Genomic DNA, 9882 nt, shown 5'->3' on the forward strand with positions numbered 1-9882 from the left:
ACGTGTTACAATGATACAGTCCAGGTCATGACATGATTGAAATGCTGTGATAAGACCTAAAGAGAGCTGTGGAAAAATTGGGTTCTGCAAAAACAAAAAAAGTTCAATATAAAGTCACAGAGTAAACAGCAATTACATATGCCATTGATGTTTCATATATGTTGTTTATCCCATGAGTGTTATTGACTGTCATGGAAAGTGCTGGTGACTTGAAAATATTAACAAATCATGTTGGTTTTTATGGCCTTTGGTTGTGTCTTTTGGAAAACAGACTTTATCAGTAACCAAAGACATATTGGAGCAAAACGTTTGATTTCTGAGTTTGTTGATACATATTATATAAAACCCAACATAACATGAAGAAGGAGGAAAACTGAAAATACCAACATCCACATTACTGTCAATGTATTTATTTTTATTGCTGCAGTAAACAGCGACACTTTCCACTAGTAATTAATTGTCAATATGGCAGCAGCAACTGACCTGAGAATATGAAGAGGGCAGAGCAGTCGAGCTGTGTAATGATCTGTGAAAAGGCCAGCAGCAGAAAGTGACAGCCACATGGAACCTGGCAGTAACACACAAACATTCACATGGGTGGCTGATGTTCAGGGTGAGTGAAATAATGAGGATGGAGAAGTAATAATAATAATAATAATAATAATAATAATAATAATAATAATAATAATAATAAAACATTACTTTCTTGCTTTCTTTATGTTGGAACATGATGGGGCATTTCCAAATTGTTTCCAGAAGGTTGGCACCATGAAATTATCCAAAAAGTCAAAACTAAGAAGCCATGCCCATCTCCTCAGAAACACCTCTATGCTTAATGAAATCAAACGAGTGTCATTCTGGTATCTGTCAAATCAAAACTTGCCCTTTGGATTTTCAAACTGAGAGTCATGATTTATCTCTCCAGCCTGCAGGTCTTCTCTCCCCCGGAGTCCTGTGGCAGTGTCCTTTACACCACTGTTTCTGATGCTTAGCTTTGTACTTGGAGATGTAAGACTTGGATGCAGCTGATTGGGGATAAAATCCACTCCGTGAATATCTACACTGTTCCTGAGCTAATCTGAAGGCCAGATGGGGGTCTGCATCTACTGAGTGAAGATTTTTGACAAACACAGAAACCCCCTTGCCCCTGGTGATTTTGCATAATTTGCCATTTCATGACTAACTTGAATATAGTTCTTAATTGCTTCCACTTTGTTATAATACCACAACTGACTATGGGACATGTAGTAATGAGGAAATTTTATGAGTAGACTTCCACAGCGAGTCATTGTTTCACAGCTTTTTGTAGTCTGTTTGCCTAAGTCCTTAATTTTAGATACAAGTGGACTTGGAAGTAATTGTAACACTTTAATTCAGTGATGGATTGTTGCGTTGAAGTTAATCCTAATTTGGGGTCTTTCTGCATGGAGTTTATATGTTCTTCCTGTTCATGGATGGGTTCTCTGGCTTCCTCAAACTATCCAAAAATATAATTGTTATGTTTATTGGTCTGTAATTTGCTCTTAAGTAGGTGTGTGTGTGTGTGTGCGTGTGTGGGTGGGTGTGTGGGGGTGGGGGTGTGTGTGTGTGTGTGTGTGCATGGTTGTTTGTTATGTGTATCTCTGTGTTGTCTTTGTCCAGGGTTTACCCTGCCTCTGCAATGTCAAACTGTATAAAGAGCATTCCTGTAAAACTACTTTCTAAAAAATATTTAGCTAAATGTATTTAGGTGAATATTTTTTATGTCAAGTCCTGTAAGAACTGGGGAAAATTGACAGTAAGTTCTAAGTTGTCCAACCAATTCTTGCTGGGTTGAGAATGTTTAAATCCATCTGGATTTATTGATGTCAAGAATAGATAAAGGTTAACTTCAGGAGCTGTGTGGTTTATATCTGAGTCAATAGTTTAGCGTGTTAAATTTCTGGTGAAACACTTCTTTCCAAACTCAGATAAATATCTCTGCACACGTAAAGAGTTAAAACTATTTCTCAGATTATTGCAGTAGCTCGTCTGTTCAGACACGAAGACCCTCTGTTTTGCCGCCTCAGAATTTGATTGTCACATCTTCTCTTTGCTTGAACGCAAATGATGCAATTAATTATGAGCAATAGCAGCTGCGGTGTAGACTGGAAACCCCACTGGTGAGCAGATGACGCTCATCAAGCGAGAACAAAGCTTAACTGCTTGGAATGATCATGTCACATAACTGAAAACACTTCAAAACAGAGCATTTCAGGTGTAACAAACCTGTCTTCAGACAACATCACAGAAGGAAAATTAAGCCCTCCACCCCCTTGTGCACAAGCTGTTAAAGTGTTTTGTTTTGTTTTGAGATGTGGAAAAAAGGATGAAAGAAGAATCGTATCAGATTCAGATAGTTCACCTTCTATTCAGGTAGGTAGCAAACCTTAAAAAGGTTAGAGGCATTTCTCTTTTCCTTTGATTGTAGTCTGTTGAGCCAGATAAAGAAAGCATACTTTACATTTGGTAAAAGAAAATCAATCATTATTTACAGAAAGGTATCCAGCTGGACTACTTTGTACATCTATCATCAAATGTCAGACAAGAATGTCTGACAAACACCCTACCACACAAACTGGTGTAGAAAGTTACTCAAAGTTTCAACTAATTCCCTCAACGCATCTTTTCTTTTACAAGTTAAATGAGGCTGAAAGACAGTTGAAGGACTCATCACAGACTTGTATAAATTTGTTTTCTGGTTCTTTGGGGAAAACAGAGATATTTTCACTCGAGACTTGACATACAATTTCTTCTAGGAGTTGTAGCTGTGAGCAGAGACCTCCTCATATCAGGACACCTTTGAATCACTTTTAGAGAACTCAAAAAAGCATCAGAACCCTACAAATATAGACCGTCTTTATTTTTTAATCGGAAAGCGTGAACTATTAAATAGGGAGGCCTATCAGCCAATAGGAGAATCACAGATTGGCTAATTCCTATTGTATCCACATTCATTGGAGCTTTCCACAGCAATGACAGACCTGCAGATGCTCACCCAAGTTCTGACCAGTCTCCCATTTCATTCTGCTCCAACACATGAAGTAGACAAACTGTTCTCCTCATGGCAGATGGTCAAACTTTGACTTCCCTGTCCACAATATCTTTACTGCAGACTGTGAAAACAGACTTGGGATTGATGCTGCCCATGCCAACTATTCAAACAAAGCCATAAACCAAACCAGTGTCAATGTGAATGGTTAGTGAAGGTTCTTGGAGAAGTTCCCAGGAGTATGTCAATGATTAAGTGCACACTCCATTACACAAGATGAAGCTTGAGAAATACCAGGATACAAGTTTTGTGCATACATAAAACTTCTATGTTTAGATTATGGTGGTTTATTTTAATTTTCCAAGCAGTCTTGAGTGCTTTATATAGAAGCCTGTAAGTACCAGAGTCAGATATCCATGACAAACTAGAGGCAACCATGACTTCACGTACCATTACACTAAACTCGAGAAAGCGTCAGGGTTTCTTTCTGAGGCTCCTGGTTTTCACTTTCCTCACAAATGCAACACTGGTCATTGTTTTAACTGTGTGGATTAAAAAACTGAAGTAAAGATTTGAAATAACAAACACAAAGTGGAAGTCTGCTGGAGAGAAAGTATGTAAAAAATGATATATTTAAGAAACGAGTTAGAGGTACACACAGGCTTTCAGTCTATAGTTGCAACATTTCCAACAACAAAAAGCAATAGTCACATATGTCTAAAATCACATTTCCAAGAGTTGAAAAACCTTTTGATTCAGTTGAAAAAGCAAATAAAAGGATACATTTTATTATAAAGCCAAAGAGACCTAGAGGTTACAAACACAATGTTTTAATTTCAGATATCAAGAAGAAGATTCATTTTGATGATTTAATTTAAAAGTCTAGCATAGAGGCTTTACAATATGAAATCTAGCATTGATTTCATATCTCTGTACACAGTATCAAAATTCCAAGACCTGCTTATACTGTAATAAATATTAGCGAATAACATAATTACAATGCATTCATCCTGACTAACGAATATTAACTCCAAGCTTTCCATTATATTACATAGATCATCTCTTTCCCCTCTTTTTGTAATTCTGCGACCATATCTGTACTGTATATTAGTGTTTAAATTGGTCATCCTTGAAATCTTCTGAAGCCCATCATCTCATCTTGAGATATTGGGTTTCCATTCTCCCTGCAAACAATATTTAGCTTGAGGATAAGTAACTCAAACTGTGGTAGCTACGTGGGTGAGCACATTTGTGAAGAAGATTGGCATGTTTGGCTTTGAAAGGTGAAGAACTAAAAGCATGAGTCACTCAAAAATTAAGGCAGGTATGGCTAGTATGTTCCCTAGCCATAAATTTTAATTTGTAACACACGTGAAGAAAAGGTTGAATACAAATGGTGGCTACTCTTTCAGGTTATTTTCAAAAATAAAACAGAGAATGAAATGAAAATAAAAACTAGTATCATTTTCTCTTTAATTTTAGAACTGGTATTACTTCTTTACTTCTTATCTACCACTTCACAAAATAAAAAAAGGTTCAAAGGGTTTTCTGTTAATTATTTTTGCAAAGACTGAGTTTCTCCACAGCAGAATAACAACCTACTAACCTGTCTTGGATGAGTAGTTGTTTTCCTCCTGTTCAAGAATATTGTAGCATTCTTCTTGAGCCTTCATGTGCTGCAACACCACAGCACAGTCTGGGTGCATGGCCTCCGTCTGAAGAGCAGAAAAAATCCAGGTGCACTTAAAATACACGACTGAGAGATAATGAATAAATACAGCATATCAGGAAAATTGTTTTGTTTTTGGTCCACTGGTCTTTTCTTCAAACATAAAACTCAATTCTGGGTAAAAAAAGTAAAATATTTCTACAATCTAATTTACTTTGGTGGTCTAAAAAAAACTCCCTTATTATTTAAAGGTCACAGCCACAAGCAGAGTCTCATTGTGACAGCATAGTCCTATCATATCTGTCCTGTAAGTTTATGGAACAAATCTACTTTATACAAACATGATAGTGGCAGAAGACTTTTCCTCCTGAGGCCACACAATGAGTCATTTTAGAGTTTATCAGTATGAATAGGATCTGGAGCACCTCGCATGACGCATGTCAGACTCTGACAGATGTTTTCATGAAATCATCAGACGCAGGTGAAAGAAACCCGATTGTGTGTGAGAGACTAAAGAGTGCCCTCCGAGAGTGAACTTTAATTATTGTTACCTTTCATCCTAAATGGCAGCTGTTTTCCCAACGTCGTCATTTAAATTCAATTATTGTCGTAATGAGGTCATTATCGCAGGGCGCCCGATGCCAATGGCCATTCTTTAATGAGCCGCCATCATTTACATTCAGTGTTTCACAGCAATGCAGAGGGTAGATTATTGTATGGTATTTGATATCCTGACTGTGGCATGAATAATTATAGTTGACATTTAAAGATGGAGCAAGTTTCCTGTTATGTTCAGTTTAATTTTGGTTGCATGTGTAACGTGAATTTATACCACCATGTTAAATCACTTCCAATTTTGGTAAATGTTTTCGTTTTGTCTGGGTTCAACGTCATTTCTATATTCCTATCTAAATGCTTCAATTTGGATCATATTAAGTATAAATGCAGAACAAGCCCTATGGATGCTCATTTTGCACTCCAATAATGTGTTTGGCTTGATGGACAGAATTTCACAGCCCTGGATGCCTAAAATGGATGCACAGTGGAAAAGATGCTCAGACTCTCAAAGACCATTTGACTGCATCATTATTGCAAATGATGCAGTCAGGAAATTGTAAGTTAATCACAATCAATATCATAATTGTAATATTCAGCAATAAGACCACAATTAAAAATATTTCTGATATCGTGCAGCCCTTCCTGTGTAAGGAAGCTCAGAGTTTCTGACTCTGGGTAGATACATGTTGCTATAAAACGTATATCAACATGTTTTATATCAACACGTGTTGATATAAAACGGGTGAAATTTGAAACAAAATTAGGTATCAACAAAATATCAGTAACACCAATGTGTGATTAAACATAAATGAATCTGATATTTTTAACTGTGTATTTAATAGGTGTGTGGCAGGTGTTCTCTCTTTTGGACACATAAACAATACAATCTGAGCTGGTTTTAATACCATAAATCATTTACAACAATATTTACTAGCCTATTTTTAAACAGCTTTTGAGATATTTTTGTGAATATAAATATAATGAGATTTTGAGGCAGTTGAGTTTCCTCTTACTCTTTAGAAAATCTTTTACATTTTTATATACAGCGGTTAATAATTTGATCTAAAAGAGAAAGGCTCTCAGAGAGAATGGTGCATGTTTTATTTCCTTGTGATTTTTTCTATCCTTCCTGAGAACTGCTTTCTTTTTTATATTTCTGCTAATAATAAAACAGCAATTTTCAAACGTTTAGCTTCCAAACCACTAAATACCAAACACAGGAGTCTGAAAAACCAAGAAAATAATATCCTATAATTGAAGTCTGGAAAAAAAAGTAATAAAAAAAAAGCTTTAGCAGCACTTATTCCCAGTAGTTCTTTCTTTATCTCACAATGTCATGAAGGAATTTGCTCTCCAATGTGGCACACGTTCATTGGGTGCTGCACAAATTTGTTTCTGTTTTCTAAAGGGCTTGGTAAACCTCTTCATGTCCATGTAAAGAATCAGATTTATACTATTATTCATACTATTCCTAACTCATCTGAAAAGCCATGCTCCCCTCAGATACAGTTTGCTCCAGGAATTAATGCTCTGAAGAAGAGGAGAAAAAGAAAATACAGAATAAATCACTTCTTACCAAAACATCAATTCTTTTTGTCCCTGAGAGATAAATTACGCACTCTGAAAAAACATCAGATCTCTCTTCATTGCACTTTTTTTGAAAAGCATCTTTGTTGTTTACATCTTGTTAGGTTCTGGCCTATCATTTTCATCACCTGCTGTGTGTTTGGCGCCTCCCTCTGACTGAGAGTGTTATTGTCCTTGGCTCAAGAAAACTAGAGTTTACAGAGGAGTTCAGCATCCAATCAGCGTCCGCAAGGTGCCAAAGTGGGGTGGCTGCACCAAATAATCATTCACCATTGTGATTCCCAAATCACCATTTTTCCACCTCCATGCTCAACATTTGGTATGTGTTCTTTGGTTTGGTATGCTGTTTGTTTTCTAAAACACTTTGTTTTGCATTTTTGGTCAAGCATCTGTATTTCACCCTCATATGTCCAAAACAGATTATTCCAGAGGTCTAAAAGATCTTGACAATTACACTTTGCTAAACTAAATTTTCAGCCACTTAGCAGAGCAGATACTTTCTTCTTCAACTTTTCCAAAGAAACCATGCTCCTCCCCCCCGAAAATGTTAAAATTTAACATAACTAAGTCCGGTGGAACCATAGATGGAGCTTTTGGGTTTTGCACAGTTTGACCTTGGGGGTCAACACCATGTTGGAGTGTCCTTGGGGAAAGATGTAACACATCGCATTTCCCTCCAACTCTCTCCGCACTTGTTTTTCTTTTCTTTCAAATAGAAAAACTAACATTTTTGTTCTTTTGTAACTCCAAATTCTCGCCTGCATCTCTTTTCTAGAAGTGGGCTGCTGACATTCATTGATTTCCTTGTATGTGGAAAAGAAAAACACACTGTCAATCGGCAGGGCACTGACAGGATGCAGAGGAAAAAAAGATGACAGCATGTTTCCTCATTTTGGCCTCCATACTCCAACTACCTGTGGCCTTTAGAATTGATTTAAAGGTTTTGCTACTTGTTCTGCAAGAAGAGACTTGCCTGAGGCAGTAGGTAATTTGATGTCAGGGCTCAAAAGCTCTAGAAGAATTTCTTGCAGGATATAAGAAGAGGAACCTCACTAAGTCTGTGACAGATTAACAGTTTCATTTGTTGTTTGAGTTACTTTTACTTTGGCTGTTTTCATTTCTGCTTAATTTCTATTCCTTATCACCAATCCAGTTCAATGTTAAATTGTTTAGATACTGTCAAAATGTCAACAGTTTTAATTACCTTTGTAAATCATACTACCAGAAAAATATACAAATGTCAAAATAAGGTGATTCATGTTTGTGTGTGAAGGGAAAAAAATGATAAAATATGACATCTGAAATCCTTCAAGATGCAAAAACACTCAAGTGTGGCCACAGCTGGTGGAGATGAAATGCTGTGAAGTTCAGATGAGATGGAATAAGAGCAGAATATTATTCTCCTTGAATTACCATCTTTGTTTGAAATTCAAACAAAAATATGTGTACTTTCACATGAGTGGAGGAAAAAATTCATAATTTTCCTTTGTAGCTGTCAGTCTGTATAGTGTCCGATGTTAATGGAGTCACAAGAGATGTTTGTTCTTTTCTTTAATCCATTACATTAGATATTCTTAAAGTTTCTTAGAGCTTTTTAAAATGATTGATTCTTTTTGTTTGTGTAAAAACAATGCAAATGGTAAAAAAAAAAACATGACAAATAGGTCGAAAACATAACCTTTTTATTGGGAGTTCATCTTCCAGAGGAAGTAAGAACTCTAGAGATATTGTGAGATGCCCATTGAAGGAATTATGACACTAATTCACATCTGACACAACAAACAGCAGGGATAGCAGGTGAGTAAAGTCAGGTCGTAAATTCACATAAATGTCTGAGGAGTTCAGGAAACTTTATGAATTAACTCATTATCAGTTCACATTGATTTTAATGAGTAATTCATTCATGAGTTCTCTAAAAGGTTGAGATAAAAATAAATAAGTGACTATGTTACAAAAGTCAACATTAAAAATATAACTTTCTTGTTTTACAAATATATATTGAGATCTAATATATTGAACTGTCAATTTTCATGTAAAAGCTTAGTGCTTTATTTTATTTGGTAGTGGAAATTAACTTTAATTAATCTTTTTTTTCTTCTTTTTGCAAAACAATAGCTACACGCATCGGCATATGTATAAACTAATCTATAAGTTAGGTAAATCGGAAACTGTCGCCTTTACTCACCGTTTCCCAGAGCGCCAGCTGCAGGAGCAGAGCCAGGTGAACAAAGCTGTCCATCCTTGAGCGTCCAGAAAGCAGTAAACTGACCCGGGAAAGAAATTACGCTTCCCAAAGTAGTCTCAAGAAGCAAATTAATAAATAAATCTATACTTAAATGACTCTTCAAGAAGGAACACAAATATGTGTTTCCCTGGCAAGTGTTGGAGGCAAGAAAGAAGTGAGCGGTTCACTGGGAGGTGTGTGGGAGGTCCGGGTGGCGCTACGGTGTCCGAGGGGTGAGGATGAGGATGTCTGCATGACGCGCGGAGGAGAGCCGCCGCTGCACTGAGCTGAGCTCCGCTGCTCTCCTCCTCAAAGGCGGCGACAGAGACGAAGGAGGAGGAGGTGGAGGGTGGGAGGATACTCAGCTGAAGGAGTTACAGCTTAGCTATTGAGTGTACTGAGCAAAAGTCCCAAAGTACTTATTATATTTTGCTTTTAAGGTGCTTTTCATCTTCAGACTGCAGACTTGAGGAAGGTTCTGATATTTTTTTTTACTTTGGCTACTTTTACACTAATTTCTAGTCAGGCAGGCTTTCCTGAGTCATTCCAGGCTAAATAAAAATAAATATCATTTTAAAATCTCTAGTCACTAAGTAACAACCCAAGGTTCTGTACATGGGTGTCCAAATGGGCATTTTCAGCCCCCTGAATAATTTTGTGTTGCTACAATTTGTAAATATGCAATCAACTAAAATCTTCCTGAAATGGAAAATGTTTGGTACAACAAAGGGCATATGTCTTAATGTGCCAATGTTACTTTTCAGTGACATTTGGTAGCTCATCTAAGTAGACTTGAGCACCATTATTAAACTTGGCTGCACAAAGCTTTTATGT

General features: G+C 36.7%; 1 protein-coding gene across 1 annotated transcript in view; it reads right to left on the reverse strand.

Annotated features, from left to right (window-relative positions):
- ghrhrb (growth hormone releasing hormone receptor b) overlaps nt 1-9334 on the reverse strand; it is a 32821-nt gene extending 23487 nt beyond the window's left edge. The window contains exons 1-2 of the mRNA XM_032571592.1: nt 9010-9334; nt 4617-4725 (exon numbers count right to left, since the gene is read on the reverse strand). Coding sequence (XP_032427483.1) covers nt 4617-4725; nt 9010-9063 — 163 coding nt within the window. The 5' untranslated portion in view covers nt 9064-9334. The remainder of the gene's footprint in view (nt 1-4616; nt 4726-9009) is intronic.
- Between the last annotated feature and the right edge of the window lie 548 nt (nt 9335-9882).

This window comes from Xiphophorus hellerii, chromosome 9 (genome assembly GCF_003331165.1).
Source record: "Xiphophorus hellerii strain 12219 chromosome 9, Xiphophorus_hellerii-4.1, whole genome shotgun sequence".
In the NCBI taxonomy this organism is placed as follows: Eukaryota; Metazoa; Chordata; class Actinopteri; order Cyprinodontiformes; family Poeciliidae; genus Xiphophorus; species Xiphophorus hellerii.